Source organism: Alligator mississippiensis, chromosome 1 (genome assembly GCF_030867095.1).
Source record: "Alligator mississippiensis isolate rAllMis1 chromosome 1, rAllMis1, whole genome shotgun sequence".
Taxonomy (NCBI): Eukaryota; Metazoa; Chordata; order Crocodylia; family Alligatoridae; genus Alligator; species Alligator mississippiensis.
Window position 1 is genome coordinate 342,314,363 of NC_081824.1, and position 25,045 is coordinate 342,339,407.

The window sequence follows — 25,045 nt, forward strand, 5'->3', positions numbered from 1 at the left end:
CATTGTTCATTTGTATGTAAAACACTTAAAGTACTGTGCAGCATTGGTGAGAGAGGTTACAAGTAGCCTATGAATAAGTTCTGTCTAATAAGAACCAAATGCACACACTCTCAGTAAATACAGAAGAGTTTACCCTAACTAGGCTTTGTTGGCTTTTAAATTGAAAGCTCATTTCGCTCTCCCACATCATAAATTACGGCACCTCAGTTTCTTTTGAGAAATCTGAAAACATTAGAAACAGTATCATACCCGGTCAGCTGTTAAATATGAAACTTTCCTTCCTCTCTGCCCTTTTACCCAGGACAACCTTTGTGTTGGTAATTCAGTAATCAGCTTTTTTGCTTTTGAATTAATATTGAACTAGGGCCCTGGGCAAGAAGTACTGGGCCATAGTAGGTACTTAGGATACATAACAGTGGCCTGTGATTCTAGAGTGTTGTTCTCAGCCTTTGTAGCAGTTCATTTATTCATGTTTCATTGAAACACTGACTCCTAAATTCAGTTTTAAGGCATTAACTTCACTACAGAAATATTCTCTGGTTACCCTGATCTTGCTCACAAAACAGCAATAGAAGGAATAGATAGAGAAGATGAGATGTTATGAAATGTTTTTTAGGCTTTCAAGCATCATTCTGGTTTTGAGCAGCCCGTTGTTTTTTTCAAATTTTCCATCCCTAGATAGTTGCAATCTGAACTTCAGTTTAACAAGGTTTGAGTGATTAAATAATACTTTTTTGTTCTAGTGCTTTGTTCTACCCATCATCTTAATTGGTTGGGGAGGGTGGGAATCTTGTACATATTTCATCTGTAATGCTTAGTTAGTCTGAGTTACAAAACACATTTATTCTTTCATCCGCATAGAAACACAAAATATATTAGTCACCAGTGAGGGCGGAAAACATCCTAATATGACTAGCATCACAGAAGGATCAGTGGGACTGCCCATGGCCTTGTGTTCAATGAACTAGAGGGTATTTTAGCATAACTTTTAACTCTTTCTTGCCTAACTTCCATGTTCTAGTTCATTTGAAGGGCTGCAAGAATGAAATAAGACTGTACATACTTTTCAGATGAGATCTAAACCTTCAATTCTGACTACTTATAGCTATTAAACATCCTATAAGATTTTGCATAAGTGGCAATGTTAGACCTACTCTCTGTCAGATTGCATTTTGAGTGATTAAATAATATGGTGGAGTCGCATCTTATGCGGGGGTTAGGTTCTAAAGTCAGAGCATAAGGCGAAAATTGCGTATAGTCAAAATTACCATGCCAGTGGTGACTGTCTCTGCCTCCAAAACCTCCCGCCGCCACCACGAAGCCATGCTTGGAGCTGTGTGGCTGGCAGCAGCGGTGCAGTGCAGTGTGGGGTGGTGGTGGGGATGGCTGCGTGCTGCCCAGCCACCACCACGCTGCCGCTGCCGCCCGGCAGCTGGCCGCACGGCTCCGGGCACGGCTCCATGGCAACAGCAGGAGGTTTTGGAGGCAGTCGCCGTCACCGCCATAATGGGCCTCCAGGTAAGCGGCAGTGCTGCGTGCAAACTCAAGCCCCTGACCCCCTTCCCACTCCACGTATAGTTGAATTTGCGTAAGTTAAATGCGCGTATGATGCGACTCCACTGTATGTGCTTGTTCTTTGTTCTAGTGCTCTGTTCCACTCCCTAAAATTTTCCAGCTGACATGGTGTTCCTCATTAATGCTTGTCCTAACCTACTATCATTTTCTATTGTGGCCTTGCTTAGTAGGCTCAGAGATTGATGTCCCATTTGATAAGCAGCATATAAACACAGTGAGAGACTTTCCCTGCTATCCAGTATCCCAGTTCAGCAATTCAGTTGGGAAATTCCTGAGAGAGACTGTTCTTCTCTCTCGGGAAGTCCTGTATAGCAACAGGACTTGCTTTGCTAAGCGTCTCTGCCTTTGGAGTGCAGCTGCAGTGGGAGTCTGCCAGGGCCCTGGTCCACTGATCAGCTAAATACAGCAAAAGCCACATTATCCGGCACCTTAAAAGCTGGCATGCCAGTCAACGTGGCGGAAGCAAAATCAGAAGTCCCCAGCCTGACACTTCAGGTTTCGCCAAGCCCCCCACAGCCTGGGGCAAAGCAGCCTGTGCTACCACACCCCCACGGCACAAGGCAAAGCAGCCTGTATGGGGCCTCCCTCCCTGTGCCCCTGTACACTGATGCCAGGGAAGGGTGGTAGCACACCGGATGTGGCAGAGGGGCAGCGGCCCAAACAGGCAAAGATAGCTGTTTGGGCCTATTAGGTAACCAGCATATTTGGTTATCCAGCACCCCACATTCCCTGTGGGTGATGGATAACAGAGCTTTTGGTGTATATGGATCTGGGACAATAATAAATAAACCAGTTTAATTTAAATCAGTTGTCTGATACTACATCCATTCAGGTTTATCTTAAACCAGTTTCAGCCATTTTCAAAGTGGTTTATGTTACTGAACTTCTGTTGTGTTACAGATTTGAATTAGTTTCTGATCACTTATACCGAATTGTGTGTAATTTTTGTCCTTAGCCATCTTGTTAAACATACCTAACTGCTTTTCTTTAGCTTTTTTCATTCTGGGCAGCAACTTAAGTCTTTGCTCTTTAATTGCAGTTCCCATTGTAATAGGTGTGTGCATATGATTCTGAGTTTTGCTGCTTATCTTTCCATTAGCAGCATATTGGGATGCTTTTCCCCTTTTTAGCTTTTGATTTGTTAACAGAAAATGCATCTTTCTTCCCAGATCCAGTGGGTCATGCTTGTTTGATTTCCTTTTTTTTCTACAGCGTACTCTTTCTCTTGGTAATTGGAACTGCTTATTTAGAAGCTCAAGGAATTTGGGAGCCATTCAGGAGGCGCCTGTCCTTTGAGGCATCAAACCCTCCCTTCGACATGGGAAGGCCATTTGATCTCAGGAGAATAGTTGGAATTTCATCTGATGGAAAGTAAGTGCACACTCTGATATGAATAAGGCCTCTTGGAGAATTTGATTTCTCCCTCAGACACACTAACTTCCAGCATTACAACAGTGGGAAAAGTCGTACCTTTTGGTAAAACTAAACATAGTAAAACTATATAGCACTTTATAATACTCCTGATTTGGGCCCAGATATCCCTGCTTGAAGCCTTCTCAGTTAAAAGGGAAATTTCCCCAATCACAATTATGTTTTGTGCTTTATTGCTTTGACTTGTCTATGTATGTAATGAGCCTCTGAATAGCAGATATTAAATATCACTCACTTGTCATAAGCTTTAGGTGTTTTTATGTTAAATTGATGATAATATGCCAAAGACTGTGTAATCAAGGGTTTCTGCTTGGTGTAGTGCTTCTTTTGGAAAGGACTGAAGACTTAAATACTTTTCTTCTTCCAGCTTGAATGCATTTGGATCAGATTCTAACCATGGATCCTCCAGAGGACTCTATGGAGCAGGCAGCTCCTCATCACGATCCAGTGCAGGAAGTCACAAGCAATGCAATACAACAGTGCACCTTCACAGCAATAGAAATTCAGCTGATGTTGAAAACATCAAATCTAAAAACAGTTCAAATGTTGCTAACAGGACTTGCACGCAGGCAGCTTCCACGCAGTCCGCTAACAAAACAGGGTCCCTTGTCTTGGATTCAAATGCTACAGCTCAAAATCACACAGTGGGCAGAAGATCCAAGGGGGCAAAACAGAACCAGCAAACAAACCAACAAAATGCTCAAGCTCTATTAGAGCAGCCCTCACCACAGCCACCACCAGCAGTGCCTCAGCAACAAGAGCAACAGACTGAAAGTTCTTCACCACAACCACCACTTCTTAACCCTTCACATTCAGAATGTGCCAGCAACACAAGGCACAGCTCAGAAGATTCAGATATCACTGCTCTTATAGAAACCATGGACAACGACTTTGACCACCCAGAATCCCCTTCCCCAGATGTGTTTACAGAGCAGCCCCCATCTCCAGTAGCAAAAAACAAAGGTAATAAAGTTCTGCTTTCCATAATAAGGAGGGCTATATGTAAACCAGGGAATGAGATTTAAAAGCAAGTGGAAAGATAATAGTTTCATAGTATGGACACTGCTATGTTCTCAGCTGTCACAGGTCCTCATGGCTGACCCTGAATACAATTAAAATACTTGCTTTCTCCATCTTTATGGTACTGGCATTCCCTGCTTAGCAATAGATGTATTTTCTTTTGAAAGTTTTAGTGAAATAAGCTTTTACTAAATATGATTATTAAGGAATCTAACTCTTAGCTTTATTGTTCTGGTTGTGTCCATTATTCTTACAGTTAACAATTTTTGATGAAGAGGGGAGAAAAGTTGGTAGCTAGGCTTGGCAGAATTCAATTATATATATATTTCAATTAATAAGATTGATATTTATTTTTAAGCATTTGTTTCTATTTTTATTGTTTTAAATTTTCAGGATTAGATGAAATTAGAGGTGTGGGGGGGCAGACAACTTATTAATGACAAACATAACTACTGTAGGACTGCCACTATTTGTCCTGGCTCCGCTGGCCCATAGCTCCCTCATCCACTTTGTCACTTCCTCTTCCTTTGTTCCCAGTCCCTTGGGGTTTCTGGGAGTTGTAGTCCAAACTACAGCTAGCACAGTTCTGTAGGACTGCTGCCCCTGTAATTGCGTACTCCATCAGCCATCATTTTTATTGCATCCCCTTTCGATTATTAACAATAGAAAATATTTTTTGTTGGTCTGTGTGAGGTGAAAATCGACATTTATTGATGTTTACTGATAAAAATCAAATCATGCCAGTATATTTATAACACAAATTAGAAGAGAGCACTAAATCTAATTCAGTATTGTCAATGTAATATTGTCATGGAATTCTTCTTAACTAGTACTTTTTAGTTGTGGCAGAAAAGCCTTGAAGTTGCATAGTTGGAAAGTTGTTATTAAATAGTATCTGTTTGATTTATATTGCATTCATCTTTGCATAAAGCTGGAATCCTGTTAGAGGAGTTTATGCATATACCTTTTTGTTTCTCTAGTGCTCCCAACAACTTATTGAAGTATAGATATCAGATGCGTTTAGATTTCTAGCTAAAATATGAAGATGAATATAAAAGTGAAGCTGTTAGCACTGTTAACATTTTTGATGATGCTTGGCTGTTGAAAGCCATTTGCAAATTAGCCAACTGGATCTAACTTGTACAACTCATAGGGTTCTCTCCAAATATAAATTTGAATTTGTTTTCAGTGTTTTTGTCTTTAAAAAAACCAGAAAAATATGAAAAATCATTGTGTGTCCATAGACTATGGCTGCAGACGACTTGCATATAATAGCCAAAAACTCATACCTATAAATGAGGGAAGAGAACAGTGGGTAGATTTATAAATGATGAAGTATCTGCATAATTACAAGAGAGGAGCATTTTTTAATTAAATTGTAATTATTAAAAAGCTACAGCATAGTAATAACTGTTCCAGACTGGATTTTAAATATTTTTAATAGATGCAAAACTTTGACTGGTCTTTTAAACAAGATGCTTCTAGAATATGAAAGGTATCCCGGTCCAGTAACAGACAGGATGCATGTTGCTTCTTTTTTGGTAATCATGAAAGCAAAGGTGCCTTGTAGTTGAAAGAATTCTACACAAACTATTTAGGTATCGCTTTGTTAAAAGTTAAATGCATCTTTGTAGAAATGACATAATTGCAGATGAGTTTCCTAGTTATAATACTTTCCAGTATTTTGTGTATTAGAGACTTATCCTTAACATTTTTAAGTCCAAAAATAGCTGTTTTCAGGGATTGTCACCACTTATGGGAATACGTTACCACCTGTTTTTTCAAGGAGTACAAGCCTATATAATCACCTGGATAGTTGGCTTCCTATCAGTGTCAGGAGCAGTCTGAGGTCCCTCATGTTATGTTTATTGTGCAGTTAACCAGTTAATTGCACCCAGGGAGGTCCATAAAGTCTAAGGCACTTCTGGATCTGGATGGATAAAAGATGCTTCATAAATGTCAAGTGTTTATTCAAGAAGTAATTGTTTATATTCTTTTTCAACGTTTAAGTGTGTGTCAGAATAGGCCTGTAGCCTATAACATGGAAAAAGGAAATTTTGAGTCGGGTTTGTCCCCTGCCCAAGTTTTTTAAATCATCCATTTGAAAAAAGCCTGTGTCCATGTCATAATGTAATCTCAGAGATTTATTCTGATAGCTTCTAAAGTAACAGTCAACCTGAAATGTACTGGAAGAACTATAAGGGTAGTTTCAGACTCAATACCTAGTCCATAATAGGGAACTAACTTTTGCACTTTGACATTTTCATAAAGAATCTGTATATTAATACCTTAGTCCAGATTTTTAAAAGTAACACTGGGCTTAAGCCCTTTAAAAAATCCCACTAAGCATTTTTCTTTATTATTATGTGCCTGTATACCTTTGGAAAATCTGATTCTGCTTTATGCATTTGGCCATACTTTACAAGCAATACTTTACAAGCAAATGAAAAGGGGAAAAAAAAACCTGGTTTTCCCTAGTTTTTCAGTAAATCTTAGTTATAGAAAATACAGTAGAGGGGAAAATTCTATCAAGAAGCCTCATGCTTGCTGGTGTCTTGTTTAATCCTTGCCACATGCTCGAATGAGCCTTGTTTGACACAATCGGGGGGTTTTTCAGTCTCTCTTGACTGCAGTGATTATGAATAACCAGATTTAGAAGGGGAGAAAGTCACAAGTCATTAAGTTATGCCCAGTACAGAAAACCACTGAAATTAAGCCAGGCTGTAATGGTGTTTCCAGATCCTTTGGGAGTCCTGTAGGCCAGATGGTTTGGCCCCATGCAGCCACACATGGAGTTGGGCCAGCGTACCGGGTTATTTGATGGTAGTATCTGGCACATGGTTACCTCTGTGGACTAATCCCATGCTGCTCAGGCCCCTGCTCTGACCCCGCATATGAGAACCAGCCTTTGAACCACCCCTGCACAACTTACCCAGCCCACAGGGCCAAATGAATTAACCCACCACTGGTGTGTAGCGTTTTGTACAAACTTTATTCCAAAAAATGTTTTCTAGAATCGAATCTGGTAGAAAAAGTTATGCACCAGATTCAACTTGTAGCCATTCACAGCAAAGCTATTTTTCAATTTCACTTGCATATAAAGTATTCCTTAGGGAAAAAAAAGCAGTATGGAGATGTTGTCTTGTGTTTTGACTATACTTTGTTCAGGGGCTAATTCCTATAGAGAATTTTGTTAAGCAGTGTTCTTAAAGGTGGCCAGCTGTGCTGTAGTGGAATTATTGGAGATGATGGTAAGAGAAGCCTGTGGAGCAGGATATTAGGAAAATAAATAAAGAAAAGAAATATCATAAAAAGAAATATTTGGTATAACCAATATCATGAAAAGAAATATCAAGCAAAAATGCAAAAAAAAAAAAAATGTTTGCTGTTGAATTGTTCTATATTGATAATATTTATCTTATTTATGATCTTATTCCCTGAGAGCTGAACAGAGATCATAGTATTGAGTCTGTCAGGAGTTTGGGCAGTATTTCATAGATCCATGCACTGTTGAACCAGACTGTGTGGTGTATTTTAACAAACCCAAGTACCTCATCCTGCAAATGGTGGGAGCCAAAGAGAAAAAGGGGGTTTGAATGTAAGTAGCTTATTTTCCTTGTATAGGTTAGTTGAGGAGACTGTTAGATGATCTGGACTGCTACAGCCAACTTGATAGAACACCACTTGAATATTTTGCATATGCTTTTCCTGTAATAAATTATTTTAAAATACTTTTGCTTAAAATGTATAAGTTAGATATACCTATTACAATACAGAAAAATATGCTGAAGAGAAGTGTTGGCTTAGGATAGCATCTGTAGTTCTTGGGTTTTACACCTCATAGAAACAATGTAATATTTGCAATCCTCTTTCCTAATCCTGATTTATTGTAGCTTTTTAAAAAGAATTGACAGCTCTACAAAGCAGTTCCTAATTTTCATTTGTCTGTTAAAATGTTAGAACTTCATAATGACTTTCCCAAGTGATTGTTGCTCAAATCCAATCTGAGGTGATGAAATACTAGTACTAAATTTTAAAAATATATGAATTAGAACTCAGGTCATATGGTAACAAGGAATTCCAAAAGGGCTCTGTATGTAAAGAAGTGGCTAGTGCCTGTAGAAGATATGTAATGGTGCTAAGACCCATGACATAATTGTAAAAGTGTGTGAGTATTGGTCAGAGTTCTTCAAGTTTGATACCACTGGTACAGATAGTGTGAAGTGGGCATAAAGGTTTTTTTAGCAAGGAAAAATGAAATTCTGAGGACAATCTAATTGTTTCCACGTGCCTCGGAAGGCCTGGTGATGAAGGATTAATTTCCAGTGCAAAACTTTCCTGGTCTTTGTACGTAGCTGCTAATAATCAGGAGATTGCTCTCATCTCTTTAGGGAAAGGGAAGACATATCCACGCAAGTCTAAACCACAGAAGAAGCGGGAAGAAAAAGAAAGAAGAGGAAAGGGAAAACAACAGGAAGATGAACTGAAGGATTCTTTGGCAGATGATGACAGTTCTTCAACTACTACAGAAACCTCTAACCCAGACACAGAACCTCTTCTGAAGGAGGTACAGAACTGCTAGACAGGGAAACACTCTTATCTATTTGGTGGCCACCCAGGTAGAAAGCATGGCACTGAGTTTTGAAAGACATTTGTTAGTAGAGTGAGCAGGTTTTTATACTGTAGCCTCTGCCAAATCAGTTTAATAAACAACATGTTTCCAAATTTCTCTTTCACTTCCAGATTCCTCCTTCCTCGGTGAGGGAAAGTAGAGCATGCTTGTCACTTCAATTTATTTCAAGTTAGGTAATCAATTTGGGCATCTCAACTACTTGCATCATGCTCAGGTGGCCATGATGATAGTTCTCTCTCAAGATGTGCACTCTGAAACCAAACTAAATTTAATTGAAGAGGGTGGGGGGGGGGGGAACCCAAGCTGGGCATTTTTTTAATTTGCTGGTGATTGTTTTTTTGGGGTTTTTTGTAGCTAGATTTTTACTGTTTTACAAACAATAGTTTCAATGTGTGTTTAAAATATTTAGGACTGAATTTGATCTTTTTTGCTTTTCCAGATGGTTACTTGGTATTAATAGGGCAATGTAATGATACCATATTTATAAAGCACATGGATGCTATATAAGACTAAAAGAAATAACTTGAATGACAAAATAGCAAGAACTTTTTCTTTGCTTAAAAAAAAAAATCTCTTCTTTCAGCTACAATATCCTTGTCCATTTTAAGTAATCTATCAAATCTATTTAGTCTCATTCCACAACTAGTTGTCATCCAAGGTGTGAATGAGCCTGAAGTTGTTGGTATCCTAATGCTCATAGAGTGGCCCTTGAAACATTGATTGAAGCACATTAGTATAGTGCTTTGGTGCTTTTGCCCATTCTGTACTGGGTTTGTGGATAAGCAGACTGAAATCTCTAGAGAAGGGAAACGTAAAAACCTATGATAGGCATTAAATTCACTCTAGGGTTTGAAGGAGGTAAGCGTTATTGAATAAGTAGAAGTATTTTTCACAATGCAAGTTGCTCATAGTTGCTAATAGCATTTCCTCCTTGTTGCTGCTTTTTTGGGGGCATATCTTAAATGAAATGGAATCCTTTATTTAACGCTTTCGTAATGTTATGCTACTTTTGTTGCCTTTTGTAGGAACCAGAAAAGCTGAAGGGAAAACAAGCTATGCCAGAAAAACATGAAAGTGAAATAGTTCCAGTAAAACAGAAAAGCAAAAAGCTATCAAATATCAAAAAGGAAATCCCTGCAGATGTGAAACCAAGGTTAGTATATCAAGGGTTTCCTTGCTGAGAAAGCATCATGCTTAATGGGGAGATGTGAAGAAGATAGGACCTCATATGTTCATGTTTTGGGACTGCTAATTGGGTCAGGAAAGCCCATCTCCAACAACAGCAACTAAGCTTGACTGTCTTCCCAATGCTGGGGAATTATTCCAGCTTTGTAAACATAAGGAATTAAGGAATTTGACAAGAACGTAGCACATTGAGATAAGAACTAGATCTCGAGCGGCAAGCCAGCCTAGATTACGCACAGGTTTTTTTGTTGCATCCTTATTTTTTAATCTATTTGAAGCTTACCACTTCATCAAAAGCTTCTGACAGCTACAGAACAAGCTACACTTTTAACAGAGGCAGTTAATATCAGATGCCCTTAACTATTATAGCTTCATAATTTTCCTTTTCTGTGTGTATATAATTTATGGGTCAGGTTCTCAGATCTGTGGCCTGAAAAGCCACTCCCTCTTCTCTGCCATGGTGCTTATTTGCCTCTGCATAACCTGTGCTGTCAGAGAGGCTTAGTCTTGCTACACCCAGTTCATATGAACTGAGGAGCCTTATAATTCTTGATGCCACACCTGTTAATTACACAGGACTGGAATGCAACTTGTGTTCATCCAGGTACTGTAGCAAATTAGTCCTAGACCAGGTGAAATTTATAATGTGTAGGCAGTTGGAGTGGGTGATAGCAGTGATACAAATGCCTGAGCTAATAAAAGTAAGAGAATAGAAAAAAGAAGGCAGAAGAGGGGTACTTACTGCACCCCCTGTACCTGCCTGTGATCATCAGATAGCATTTTATAGTTATCCTAAAGAGCTAGTGTGAAAGTCAGTTGGTTCTTGGAGGAAACAGTTTGTTGAGGCCATTATAGATGAGAGGGACAATATGGCAAAGGGGTATGGAGAGAGAGGGAAGTGATAGTCTGTAAGATGATTTGTGGGTGTGTGGGGCGTAATGGCTTGTAGGAAGAGGATAATGGCAGAGGTGTAGACAAAGGCAACTAGGGAGATTGGGGGGGGGAGAAGTTTGAAGCCTCTCTTTTTTTTTTAGGTCAACAGATTCATGGGCAAGAGGAAACTTAGGGTTTGGTTGTAAGAACAGATGACCAGATCATAAGGTAGACCTGTGAACTTAAGAGTGTCAGCTGCTTCATGGCAACTGCCAGTGCACGCACACCCCACTTCTGTTGAGGAATAAGCTACCTCACCCTTCCTGTGGGGTAAGAGCATGCACACTGGCTGTTGCTGCAGGATTTTGTAAGTTCACCACCATTGTTTCACTGGCAGTAACTCTAGGAAGAGATAATCTTGACAACTGCAGGCAGGATAGACTAAAGGCAAAGAAGTCATGAGTGAGGCAAGTCATAGGAAATCAGGCCTGTATAAACCCACACAGCATATTTGAAGAACACTTTAAGCACCAGGAAAGAATAAATCTGTTTGTGCTTTCATTTAGTTCTTTGGATTTGCCATATACTCCCCCTCTGGAAAACAAACAGCGCAGAACTTTTTCATCCAAGATGTCTACACAGCACATGTTGACAAATGGGTGCAAACCTAGAAACCTCCAGAAAACAAGAGGTACAGCAGCAGTTTTTATCATACATTTTGGGGTAAATAACTGTGTTTTGGTTATCAAGAATTTTTCTGAGTCATCTTTCAGGTTTTTGAGTTCTAACTCCTAGGCCTGTTTACAAGGGAAAAGAGCTGCTTACCTAACTGGCCATGGCTGGCCTTTTGTTTGTTTTTTATGTAGGTCCAAACAATAAGTTAATGGACAACAGGCCATCTGCATTAGCAAAATTTCTCCCAGGTGGTTCTGGACAGGAGCTGGGCAACACCAGCAGCTCAGAAGGGGAAAAAGATTCTCCACCACCAGAGTGGGACTCGGTGCCACTTCACAAAGCAGACAGCTGTAAGTACAGTTACTCTGCAGAAAGAGATTTACTGTTGTACAGAATAAGGAGGGGGGATTGTAGCTTTCTTATGCAGAACGTTCCCATCCTCTTTCCCTCAAAGAATTCTGTTCCCATTTTCTTTCCTGTAGTGACCCTCCGCACTGATAACATCCAGTGCAAGTGTAGAGGCCAAAAATTGAGGGTCCTTCAGTAATGCTTGAAATTCAGCAAAAGTTGAGAATTAGAATAGAGGCAGTGGGGAGAATAAGACAGCTTGCTGTCCGAAAAGAAAATGCAACAGGTTTTCGAAATGCAGGCTCCATTTCATCAAGCAAGTTGCAGCTAGGATTAAAACTAACCAGCTGAGATGTCCTAGAGAAGCAACACTTAGGCCTCTGGTGCACACGCCTGTCTGGTGTGATTAATGTAATTGCACCAGTAATAGCAACATGCTGTATGTTAGTCAGATTTATTATGCCATTAATTGGCCAACCAGCCACAGAGATATTCCTCAACATGCATAATATCTTTATGGCTGGTTTATATGGCACCATAAATTGAATATGTGGCATTCCGATATCATCCCAATGTGGACAGTCAGCTGCTTGTCAGCATCAAGACCTGGGCAGCCCTGGGCCTGGATCCTGGCTGGGACCAATACTGACAATCAGGTGATTGTTTACATCAGGACACAGACTTTTTGGGACCTGCCACTTTAAAGAGCCTACCTTGCAACCCCTGACCTTTAAGGTTCTTTGAGGTACCAGGTCCTGGTGAGCCTCAGGGCATAGAGCCTTGCAGGTGCAGGTGTCCCTCTGTGCTGGCATATGTATAGGTGGGGTTTCAGGAGTATTTATGCCCCATTCCCAGAATTGCATCATGTGCCATGCACATCTGGTATGGCAGGCTACGCAGTTCAGGAAAGAGCCATAAAATTCCTGAGACTATTTGTATGACTTCCATAACATCTGCCAGCAGCCTCAGACAATCTCGTGTTCAGAGTGCTCCTGGGGTGGAAGTGCTCATGACTGGTAGGCATTTTCATTGCAGCCAGAGACAGCAGTGAACACCTGAAGTCCTATCATGCTCAGCTCTGTACAAATGGAACTAAAACCACTCTTGTCCATATGGCTTCTTAACAAGTCTGTAGAATCTTGTTCCACTTCCTTCCAGGCGAGTCAGTTTGACCCAAGTATTTCATGGAAGCTGTATTTCAACAGGTTATAGGTCTGAATAATGAGAGGACAAAACCCAGGACAGCCTTCTCCCCAACCTGAAAACACCTCCTGTCCCTCAGTCTTGCAGTCAGGTTCTGAAGACTCATTTCAAGTAAGGGGGTGGGAGGTAGACCACACAACTACAACTGACTTTGTACCAGAAGTAGGGGGGGTGGAAACCAGAATGCAGAGCTCCTGCTAGCCACTGTGAAGCCAGATTGCTTTGGGTGTAAAAATATATGCTACTATCAGTGTGGGGCAACTGTGTGCAATGTTACTCATGTAAAAAGCTTATGTTGGCCTTATGTTATGTCTTCCTTTCCTTAGTGGTTTTTACAAAACATAAGATGAATGAGGAAACGAGTGTAATGTATTTATACTGCTTGATGTGAACAGATAGATAGCAGATTAGTGTATATTTTTCCCACAAAAAGGGTCCAGAATAGTTGAGGTGAGAGTATTTTAAAGGCATAGATTGTGATTTTCAGCAGAATGGGACCAAAGGCAGTGGAGGTAGAGACAACTAAGCATAAAGGGTGTGAGAGAATCGGGGTTCGGTGACAATTGGCGAAGCCAAAGCTCTATGGGAAGTGAAACCTAATAAAACAGGAGATCTGAATTGGGATGTGAGACTTCATGTGAAGGTGCCCTGTTTTTCTAACCATGTGATGCATTTCATTTCCTTCCCTGATTTGCTTGATAAATTCACTAATTGCAGTCATTCCTCCAGTTCACTGTCCTAGAAAGATGCACCCAGACACAGTCCCATTCAGTGTCTGTCTGTACTGCAGTTAATTTAAATGCTACATCTTGATCATCTTCACATGCTGCAGTGTACATTAGTTTTTCTACTGATGACTCAAATTCTCTCCCATCTGATTAAATCTGGTTGTCAGGTCTAGCTTCCTATTCCTGTGTTTTTTTTCTGCATGTATTATGGACAAGCAATAGATTTTTTAAAAATAAGGTTACTAAGCAGAGCTCTGACCTAGAGCTGGGAGGAGGATTAATTTATGGCAGTTGTTGAAAAAATGTATTTTTCAAAGTAAAGGGTCATTTTATTTTTCAAAGAAAGAGGTTTGTCTTGTGATCCTAACAAACACATCTTTGTCACCTGACGGTAAGTCAGAGGCTGGATGTATTCCGTAGTTTTAAGACAGCAAGGAATTCTCTATTAGTAGAGGTGGCTTTTGCAGAAGGTCTGTCACTGATAGAAGTCCATGACAGGCCTCTCAGGCAATATTCTGTAAAGGTCTATGGGTTGATACTAATATCTATTTAATTCTCCATTTTTCTTTCTCTAAGAATTTGAGCTGGAAATTTAATAATGTTTTTCTTCCTTACTAAAAAAAAAAAAAAAAAAGAAGCCTATGTGGTGAAGTGAACACTAATAAAATATGATGGCTTTGCTTTGTTTCTCAGCTGCAGATAACCTTTATAAACTGTCGCTCCAAACCCTCAATGCAGATGCTTTCTTGAAACAACGACAGACCTCACCAACTCCTGCCTCTCCATCGCCACCCCCTGCATCTTTAGCTTTCGTTCCACGAGGCACTTACAGTAGCATTGTGAACAACAGCTGTAGCCAGTAAGTTGAAATTTCTGCAGACTAAAAAGTTGCTTATGTGTAGTACATAAAAAACAAGCAAGATGTGGAAGTTCTGTCTGGTTATATTATCCATCCTCTTGCCGACAGTATTTTTTCCTTTTTTTGCCCTGTGCTGTAGAAGTGATTTTAGTTCCCCATTCAAATGGCCCAGAATTTGTTTGTGCACATATCATGCTTTAGTTGTGCATTTCACTGAGATTTCTAATCTTTGCTTCTTCAGTGACAAACATGGTTTCATTTATAGGACTCAGCAGGAGGTTGAAATGCTGCCATAGACACCCCTGTATCCAGGGTTTTATTGCTACTGTTTTTAGAGAGTCATAATAGACATACTAACTGAACTCCTAATGTGTAGATGTTTTCCTATTTAAATATTGCTGTGAAGCATATTGGCTGTGAAGCCACATTGTCAGGAGGCATGTAACAGCCACTTCTCCCATTGAGAGTCTTCCAGTCAAAACTTTAATAATCCAAAACATAAGGAAGGATTGGAATTAGTGGAACTGTAAACCATCCAATTGACTTTGTGAAGAAATCCAGTAATGTCCTCTCACCACAGAAGGTGCCAGTGTTCTTAAGCTCTCAACCACATCTCCCTTCCTTCTGTAGTAATCTAGTATTTACCTTTCACTATTATCCATTTATAGCCTTGTATAAATACTAGGTTCTTCTCATTTTAATAATTGCCCAGTTTCTTTATCAAATTGATCAGGTATACAGGGTACAGCATAATTACAAAGACAGCCATGTTTTTAATACTTCCAAATCTGTGCATTTACAGATCAATGTTGCTTTAAAGGTATCATACTGAGCAAACCTTGACCAAGTAGTTTATGCTGTGCACATACCAGAAACATGTCTCATAACTGCACAGTACTTTAAACAGCTCAGGATAGGCCATGTAACATGGAGAGCGCTGAGACTGACTTTAAAATTACTAAAAACCTTCACTAGAAGTTGTTTAGAAAAGTCCAGTAATATATTTCAACTGTCTGCTGATCAGATATCAGTAATTACACACAACATATTTAATCCCATCTACTATATATAGAAAAGACTGAACTGAATCTGATGAATGCTGCCATTCTGTTGTAGGTTCTGTGAAATATATGCAGGACCCAATAAACAGAAGCCAGCATGATTTTTGAGTTTTCCTATTAAGCTGAATTGATTCTTATAGCAATGTACCACCCTCCCCCCCCCACACCTGATTGCCTTTTCCTTTTCCTATTGCTTCTTAGTAGTGTAAGCACTATTCCTCCTGAGCATCTGCTGCAATGAAGTGTGGCACATCCCTACCATGGAGAAGCTAACTACCCTAAAGCAGAGGTGTCAAACTCGTCTAAGTCCCACCCCCGTATGCCGGATCCAGCACCCACAGCACCTGCTCTGGGACCTGTGCTGCATGCAGCCCCTATTCCAGCTGGCCCAGGATGGTTGCTGCATGCATCACATGCTCCACCCAGTCCAGGGCCTCACTGCATATGGTGCCCTTTCTGGCTGGTCAAAGATGTGTGCCACACATGGTGCCTGCCCTGTCCAGGCCAGGATACACATGCATGTGTCTCAGGCCAGAGCAGGTGCCACATGCAGGGCCATTCCAGACAGAGTGGGTGGATGCTGTGTGTGGTACAGATCCTAGACCTACTAGAATAGGGTCTGTGTGCAGCCCCAAAACAGCCAGAGCGGGGCTGTGTGCAGCATGCATGCTGCACAAGTTGGAATGGGCACCATGTGCATCCCAGGGCCCTGCACACAAGGCTGATCTAGCATTCACCATCTGGGCCAACTGTGAGACCAAGGGGCAGTGCTGGGGGCAGGATGGGGGGCTCGGCAAGCCAAATCAGACCCATGGGTCATATCTTTGACACCCCTTCCCTGAAGAATAAAAATTAGGCTTTTACTACTTGGGCAGAGTCAATCATCTTTGCTGAGTCTAATACATATGCTCTGAAAGTCATTTGTTGTCCTTTGCTCCATATACAAGGTCAGATGTGTTTGCCTAGAACTAATTCCTGTGCACATTCTCTCCATTTTGTTTGTTATATGGACTTTCCTGTTGATCTCTGTACAACATCATGTCATACTTGCTACTTTTGCTCTCCTCAAAAATGTTTTAAAAATCCAGTAGCTAAATTTAGAGTCTGTCACTACTGCTGTGGCCAGAGTCTAAGGGCATGGACAGACCTACACTTGGAGCAGCTTCAACAGAGGAGTGGGGAGCTTCTGTTCCAGGCAGCTGAAGGTTAGAGTCAATGCAGCTTGCCTCCCTTGTGTCACTGCAGGCTTATGCACACATAACTATTAGAGCTTCTCCTCCCCTTTTGAAACTGCTCCATCTACATGCGTCTCCATGCCCTAAAAAGCAAGTCTTCACTGAAATCCCTGCTGTGGCTGCAGTTGTCATAGACCTACCCAAGCTGTCTTAACCTTCCTGGCTCCAGTACCAGTAGCAGACTGTTCATAGCATTACAGAACTTCACCTGGGCTACAAAATTTGCTCAAGAAACCAAGTGAATGTTTGAGTAGGTGAATAGCCTGTGCTCCCATGACTGGAGTGTGACCAGTATTGCTTGCAAATCCACACACATGTATTTAGAAGAGAGCTAATGAGAAGAGAGCCATAGCTTTCTGCAAATGGTTGCCTGGTACCTCTGTAGGGAGATGCTTCATGCTGGAACCACTGACCCGAGAACATCTAACTACAGAAAGTTTATCGCAACGCTGCTAGCAGCCTAAGACTCATGCCGGGTGATCTGTAACAACCACCTTCCTCCTCTCTTTGTACCCCACCCTTAGTTTAGCTCATCCTCTATGGAGGTCATTATCACCCCCAACCTCTGCTTTTATTTCCAGAAAGTTTCTTTCAAATTAAAAAAACAAAACAAAACTAAATGTGTCTCCGTTCAAAGCCCAGAAGTGCTGCTACTAGGAGCTATCACATTTGTGATTGTTTAGTAATAAAAATTAGCTTGACTAAGTGGAGCAGTTGTTGACATGAGGTTGTTTTAGCCAGAGATCTAAACTGTGAGTTAAGGCATTGGAAATATACTGTACGGTACAGTATTGTGGGCTACAGTGTCAATAAGCTGCTTTTGTATCACATCATGTCCAGTTAAATACTACTTTTAATAGCTGCTCTTTTATTAAAACACTGAATCTCAAAGTCTTATTTTGTTAACTTATTTTTAGTGAAACAAAGAGCAAACAGCCAAATGGTACCAAACACAAGCTGGCAAAGACGGCCTCTCTCCCTGGCAGAAATGGAAACCCCACCTTTGCTGCTGTAGCTGCAGGTTATGACAAGAGCCCAGGTAATTAAATCAATTTGGAGTACCAGTTATTGCTGAATAGCAGTGAATGCTGTTCTTGCATTGTTTTGTTTGCCTTATTCAATTTGAATGTATTGTTGCAGGTGGTAGTGGATTAGCAAAGGTTTCACCAAACAAAGCAGATGTTTCTGGCAATATCAGCATTTCCCATGTACCTGTTGACAGCGATGGCTCTGACAGGTAACTAAAGTCCCCCTTTTGAAACCCCAACCCTTGCAGGAAGCCAGTGGAGCCTTTTTCTTCTTAGTTGGAGGCATTCATTCTAGTTCCAAGAGGCAGTGTTTTTAATTTTCTGAGGTGAATATCTCAAAATGACCCAATTAAGAGCATCATTAGAACAAATCTGAGACTTGTTTAGCTGATTGGCAAGTTGGGGTAGGCATCCTTATCACACATGGTCTTTTGTTCTTTCTCCATCTCTGCCTTTCCCCTTTTCCAAACAACCATTTGCTTTTCTTGGTATCTTGAGTAGTGAACGCTAGGTTCACCTGATACAGTCTACAGGTGAACCATTCAGTTCAGGAGCAAAGGGCAACACGCTCTCTCCCCTAATTTGAGGTTGAGTTCAGGAATTAAGGGCAAAAGCAGGGTATAGCCACATGAAGTGATACTTCCCAGTAGTGGGAATAAATATCTGCATCAGTGTAATGGTAGAAAGAGTGGGTAAGAGGGAAAAATGAGTCCTGAGGACGCAATGTCCTTTTTTTCCTCTGACATCTAAAAACTGCTTGTTCTGGAAATAGATGTCAGCTTTCGGAGGTTCTACTGTTTTGAGCTAGATTCTATTTTACGCTATTTATTCATTGATCCCAATGAACCCATCTGCTTTTCAATACATTCATTCAGTAACTACAGCCTGAGTACTTGGTTCATTAAGAAACCACTCATGATTTTCACCAGGGCTGTCCAACCTGTGACAGGTTAACTTGCAGCCCCTACACCACCGGTCTGGGGCTGCTACCCCCCAACTCCTCCTGCTGCTGCTGTTGGTGGGTTTCTGAGCATCCCATCTCCTCCCCCAGCTTCTGCTTCCTGTCCTTGCCCCAGGGGCAGGATGGGACAGTATAGTCTTGGAAGCCTAAAGCCTGGCAGGGAGATGGGGGTGTAGCAGCACAGTAGGGAAGTCTACCCAGTGAGTGGCCTTCATGGTGTGTGGCCCCAGTGGCTCAGAATTTGAACAATGCTAATTTAGACCTTAAAGTTGATCTACCTGGGCTGAAGTATGCTAGATTTTAACCTCAAACGTGTAGGCCAAGGAGCTACTTGTGAACATTGCATCAGTTATCAAATTAGCACTATTTACACTATAAGTATAATAGTATTTAGGGTTGGAAGGGACCTAAACAGATCATCAGATCCGACCCACTGCCCCGAGCAGGAACAGGTGCCAGGATCATATCACCCCAGCCAAATATCTGTCCAGCCTCCTCTTGAAGACCCCCGAAGTAGGAGAGAGCACCACCTCCCTTGGGAGCCCATTCCAGAGCCTGGCAGCCCTAACTGTAAAGTAATGTCTCCTGATGTCCAGCTTGAAAGTTCTCGCTAACAATTTGTGGCCTTTATTCCTAGTAACCCCAGGTGGTGCCCAGGGGAACAGAGCCTCCCCCAATTCCCGCTGGTCCCCCCTGGTGACTTTGTAAACAGCCACCAGATCCCCTCTCAGCCTTTTCTTGTGGAGGCTGAACAGGTTCAGGCCCTTTAGCCTCAGATAATTAATCTCTAAGGCTGAAGTGTACACATGGGAAAACAAACCAAAAGGCTATTTGCAGCTCTTAGGTATGCATGCATGAATCACTTGACCAAATGAGTGATGCATTTAATTTCAGCTGAGGGAGATAACATTTAAAATATTTAAATAAAATATTCAGAATACTGCATTAAAATATTTGGCTACTTCAGTCATCTTTTTATGCTTATTATCCTAGTTCAACTTAAGCTTCCTTATATCTGTTTATTCCACAAGTATGTATGCACAGCTAAGTTATCATCAGTAGTACTGATTCAGTGTTAACTCTTTGTGTGCGTTTAGTTCTGGTTTCTGGAGTCCGATCAGCAACCCTAGCAGCCCTGACTTTACGCCCCTCAATTCATTCTCGGCATTTGGTCATTCTTTCAACATAACTGGAGGTGAGTTGTTTGAGTTTTAATGGCAAAGAAAATAATGGAGTGAGCAAGTACTTCATCCCTTTCTGTATATTGGAAATGTATATAAAATTGAAGAATTATTTGTATAAGATTGTTAGAACGATACCAGGCTAAGCTAATGTCAAATCCCTGGTGGAATAGTTAGCAGGTTTGATATTACTTGGCGTGCTGAAAGCATAACTGCAATAATTTTGGGGTTTGAAACTCCTGACATGCCCAAAGAGAGATTCTTCTTTGTGGGTAACAGTTGTGCTGCTTTACTTTATTAGAAAGAACAAGCAGGGCTAAGATAAAATCAGATTTCAAACTCGATAGGCTTTCTGATGTGAAATTTTGAGGTTTAAAATTAATGCTGTTGCGTCTTGTCATGCTGAATTGGCTTCTTCTAAGTGAGGTAACACCATGCTGCTTCAGTGCTAGGAAATGTTGAATCTCAAAAAGCTGGTTATGGACTTGATTTAGAGATAACAGCAAAAGCACCAGGAGGGGAAGAATGATGTATATTTTCTTCTCTCAAGAATCTAGTCCGATATGGCTGTTGATATTCACAAAATAATGGCAAGAATGGAGGCTGTAGAGTAGATAAGACTTAATTATGCATTTGCTCTGCCACATTGTCCAGCTCTTTTCATAGGAATGTAGAAGCCACCATCCTGGATCAGTCCTGGGTCTTAGTTACACTATTATGTCATTAGAAGTTATCTGTGATCATAGTTACCTGTGATCAGGACTGATACCCATTAATTTTTTTTATCTTGAAGTGAGACCACTGTTTCAGCACCATGACCTGAAGAACTCTGATATGAACTTGTCAACATAATTGTGGTCTAGGAATCCCAACTCCTGATGCAAATGGTCTCAATAATATGTAGTAACAGTCCTGTTAAATCATGAGCATTGTGTTTCGAATTTTTTCTAATGATAACTTCATATAGATTGCAGCTGTAATCAAAAAGCTTCCAGGGTTGCTGGACTCAGTTTTGGAGGGGCACGTCTACATGTGTGTTAATACTCATTAAATCTAGTAACTCCAATGTAGGGTACTAAGAAAATGAGACTTAGCCTGTCTTACTGCACATTAACTAAAGAGCACAGGGTATTTTTATACATGGTTTGGGATGTGGCACTAGATGCTTTAATTAGTGAGCTGCACTAATTAAAAGCACCTATGTGTCATGCGTATCAGCACTGAAAAAAATGGCAGCGGGGCACTTTGAACTAAAGCTCATTGAATGCGTTTTATTTCAAAGCACCCCACTGCCATTTTTTCAGCATGGGGATGCTGATACACGTGATGTGGAAGGCTGCCAGAGCACATCAGTTCCCATGCTCCAGCAGACAGCGTGTTGGAGCAGGCTCCTCATACGTCTGTAGGAGCCCATGGTTTTTAAGTGATACTCAGTGTGCATTAGCCTATTTCAGTGCACATTAACTAAATATCACTTTTTTTAGTGATGCTTTAATGCACATTAAAATAGGCTCGTGTATTAAAGCACGTGTAGATGCGCTCACTGTCTCTGTCATGTTAGACAAGGTCTGTTCTGTTGTAAAAGATTTCTCTCTGTGCTTGCATTATTATCCACTAATCTTGTTTTTCGTTTTCTTTCCTCCTCAGAGGTTTTCAGCAAACTTGGGCTTTCCCGATCTGCTTATGGTCAGGATGTACAAAGGAACTGGAATGAATTTCCTGCATCCATCTGGGACTCGCCAGCAGCTGATTCTGTACCATCCTGGCCAACAAGTTCAGGTTCCCCAACTCACACAACTGCAGTAAGTAGACATGGGCAATATAACCGTTTATTGTCAGCCTGCTCCAGTGTTTTGCCTCTAACTCCGGCAGTATCTAGAGCCTTTTAAAAATGAAACAGTTGGTGCTAAAAAGAGGAGGAGTGTTTACAATAGCACAACCAGAACAACTTTCTCATCCTTTCACTCCAGGATTTGCTTAAAGAAAAAATAATAATAACCAGATGTCAGATTCCTCCTAATGTTCTATCCATCTAATTTTTGTCTCTTGCTAAAGGCAGCCTGCACAAGCAAACACCTTGTGTGCAGATTCCTGTCTGTATTAAGTGCAGTTTGCCTTACCTGAGAACAGCTTGGATGTGATGTGTACATTTTTATCACTACACTCACCATTATAACTTAATTCAGCTGCTTGACACAGGACAGACCAAAGGATTTTTTTACTCCATGCTTATTGCCCAGTTTTTGACCCCTGTGGGCCAGATGAATGGTACAGGGCTGGTCCAGGAGTTGGATGGAGCCATGTGTGCCAGGATTGAGACCTGGCACCAGGTCTTGCTTCTGTATGCCAGGATTGTGGCCCAGTGCTGCAAGTAAGTGCCTGTCCTGTCTTACCTGCAGATGTCAAGTGGTTTAAACTATGCTGAAAGAGACTAAACATTAAATGTTTTAATTTTGAATATCAAGGTTTAATCTGTTACTTTATTTTCCAAGATGGCTCTTTATTGTAGTCCTCAAATGCAGAATATATTGGTATGTCTGTCTAACTGCTGAACAGAAATGTATGCATTCATCTGCACATTAGCAGTCTCAAACGTTGCAAGGGACAAAATTTGCTGCTAAACATGCCTGAGCTTGAGGAACTATTGGGGAATTGCCAGAGAGAGAAATGAATAAGGGCTTCTCAAGGGAACATTGCAAAGAGGAGCTTTGCCACTAATCCAGCTTTCAAACTCACTTCTGCGTCAAGTGGTACACTGAGCTCAAGCTAGCTGAGCTGTTGGGGAGCAAGCAGAGAGCCAGAGTCCTGGATCAAATTACAATGGCTTGTCAGTTGCTAATGCAAGAATGGTGTAGGTCACAACTGCTCTGTAACTTGAGCGTTCATTAGCAATGTGTCCTTCCTCGCTTGAGCTAGTCTAATTTAAGGAAAGAAACTCGAGCTAACTGTTGTAGTGTGGTGTTTATTCAGCATTAATGTTTTGTGTTGCAGTCAATACTTGGCAACTCCAGTAGCCTGTGGTCTACCACCACGCCGTTCAGCAGCTCCATCTGGTCGAGTAACCACAACAGCGCCCTTCCATTCACCACCACTCCAGCAAATGCATTGTCCGGTATAGAGTTCATGGGAAATGAAAACTCAGCCCCTCCTCCTCCACCTACTGCTGCCACTGTTGCAAATCCTGCTGAAGATATGGGACAGACCTACAATCCCTGGCGAATTTGGAGCCCCACAATCGGAAGAAGAAGCTCAGATCCTTGGTCTCACTACCCTCACGAAAACTGAAATTAGCAAAACAAAGGGACTTCTATCATGATCATGACACAATATTGAATAGGCCAATTTTTGAAACATCATTTTCAGGCTGTTCTTGCTTTTTTTTTTTTTTTCTCCCCCTTCTGTCAGTCATGCTTTCATCACTTGCTCCTTTTAAAATCTATCTTGCAATTATGGTAGTGTGAGAGCACAGTTACACTTGACAGTCTGGGCGTGGTCACAAACTAAACTTCAGCTAAGACCTGTACATCTGAACAGTTCCACTGGTTTCATCCTTTACCATCTGCCATCCTTTATTTGACACCAAAAGGGCCGTGGCATGCACCACTTTTATCAGAATACCAGTTTAGGGGTTTTAATTTTCTTTCCAGTATTATGCTCCAAGATCTAATTTTAAACAAACAAAAAAAAAAAGCACTTTGCTAAAACGCAGAGTATTTTTTTAAAATAAGGCTGTCTTTGTTAACACAGGTTCTAAGAATGTAAAAACCTTAAGAGCAAAAATGGCTGAATGTAAGAGCATTCTGTTAAGACTGTGTACACTTTCTGTGCTGTTTGTACATTTGTAAACCTGAATGCATTTTTAAGTTGAACTGAAATGCGCACAGCCAAGACTTGTGGAAGAAACAAGATACCTTGTGCATTTCTTACAGATACAACTTTGGGTTGTACTTTAAAATAAATAATGCTTTTTTCAACAACTGTGTACTGTAACTTTCTACCTGCAAACAGTTCATAGACTTGTCTGTATATGGACCTAATTGGTTGGTGTGGCTCTAGGCAATTTCTGTCCAGTGTCAAGTGGGCTTTATTAGCTAAAACCCCATTGTAAATTAAACCTGGGTTCCTAGGCACAATGGTAATGTAGCTGACTTATCACAGGTGCTGTCATTTCCAGAGCAATGGACTTGTCAGGTCGCTCTCACTATAAGTTCTGCTATGCTGAACAATTTCGTAAAATTTCCAATATGCTATAAGTTCTTTGGAAAGCCAGCTACAGCGGTACTTGTTAACAGGCACAGCAGCTTCTGCTGCTGCAACACTAGCTTGATGATGCTGTCCTTTCAGTGAGAGTCACTGAAAAGCAGTAATGTTTGCTGTCCCTTCAAAGGCTGTGTTCTGGACTTACTGTTAGTCAATATATAGTGCCTTTTACTAATAGTGGGTCATGTGTACATTACAGCCATTGCTTCCTCAGGCGTAAGAGCTGCAAAATGTGACTAACAAGACTTACTGTTACTAGGAGCACTAAATGCAACAGAAGACAATAGTCTGTGTGGCTGGTGTCACCTAGTGTGGCCTCAGCAGCGCACTCTCCTAGTGGCTCATGAAGAAAGAGCACTTGCTGCTCAGAATGCATCCCCAAAGCTAGAGCAGAAAAGCAAGCAACCATCATATCAACTTCACTCTGCTGCTATAGGACAACGTTAAAAATGGAGATGGGAAGTGCAGAAAGGTGGGAGCATTCCACATTCTAAAATCAATGTGGACACCTAAGTCTTTTTAGCAAGTTCACTTTCTATCTGCTGTATACCACCCTGAGGGTGGTAAGACAGACATGAACAAGGTAGTTTGCTTCCTGCTCTGCACAGTTAACTGAACAAGACCCACTGACAGACATGTCCTGGCTTGTTTTCTCACCCCTTCACCTCTGGAGGATGGCTGGTAATAGCCTCAGCATTACACTAAGCAAAGGGAAGTTGCTACAGTGTAGTGGGCTTATATAATGGGCTATTAGCTGGCGTAGTAATTGTAGATGGATTCAGTTACTTT

At 41.1% G+C, this 25,045-nt stretch overlaps 1 protein-coding gene across 3 annotated transcripts in view; it reads left to right on the forward strand.

Annotated features, from left to right (window-relative positions):
• TMEM131 (transmembrane protein 131) overlaps positions 1 to 23,973 on the forward strand; it is a 160,542-nt gene extending 136,569 nt beyond the window's left edge. Inside the window, exons 30-41 of one of the 3 annotated variants that reach the window (XM_059720971.1) lie at positions 2,788 to 2,946; positions 3,374 to 3,969; positions 8,418 to 8,593; positions 9,685 to 9,812; positions 11,284 to 11,408; positions 11,584 to 11,742; positions 14,365 to 14,530; positions 17,744 to 17,865; positions 17,967 to 18,063; positions 19,913 to 20,010; positions 21,644 to 21,798; positions 22,988 to 23,973. In XM_059720971.1, coding sequence (XP_059576954.1) covers positions 2,788 to 2,946; positions 3,374 to 3,969; positions 8,418 to 8,593; positions 9,685 to 9,812; positions 11,284 to 11,408; positions 11,584 to 11,742; positions 14,365 to 14,530; positions 17,744 to 17,865; positions 17,967 to 18,063; positions 19,913 to 20,010; positions 21,644 to 21,798; positions 22,988 to 23,281 — 2,275 coding nt within the window. In that variant the 3' untranslated portion in view covers positions 23,282 to 23,973. The remainder of the gene's footprint in view (positions 1 to 2,787; positions 2,947 to 3,373; positions 3,970 to 8,417; positions 8,594 to 9,684; positions 9,813 to 11,283; positions 11,409 to 11,583; positions 11,743 to 14,364; positions 14,531 to 17,743; positions 17,866 to 17,966; positions 18,064 to 19,912; positions 20,011 to 21,643; positions 21,799 to 22,987) is intronic. The other 2 variants (XM_059720972.1, XM_059720973.1) reach the window with 2 other exon arrangements.
• Positions 23,974 to 25,045: the final 1,072 nt, after the last annotated feature.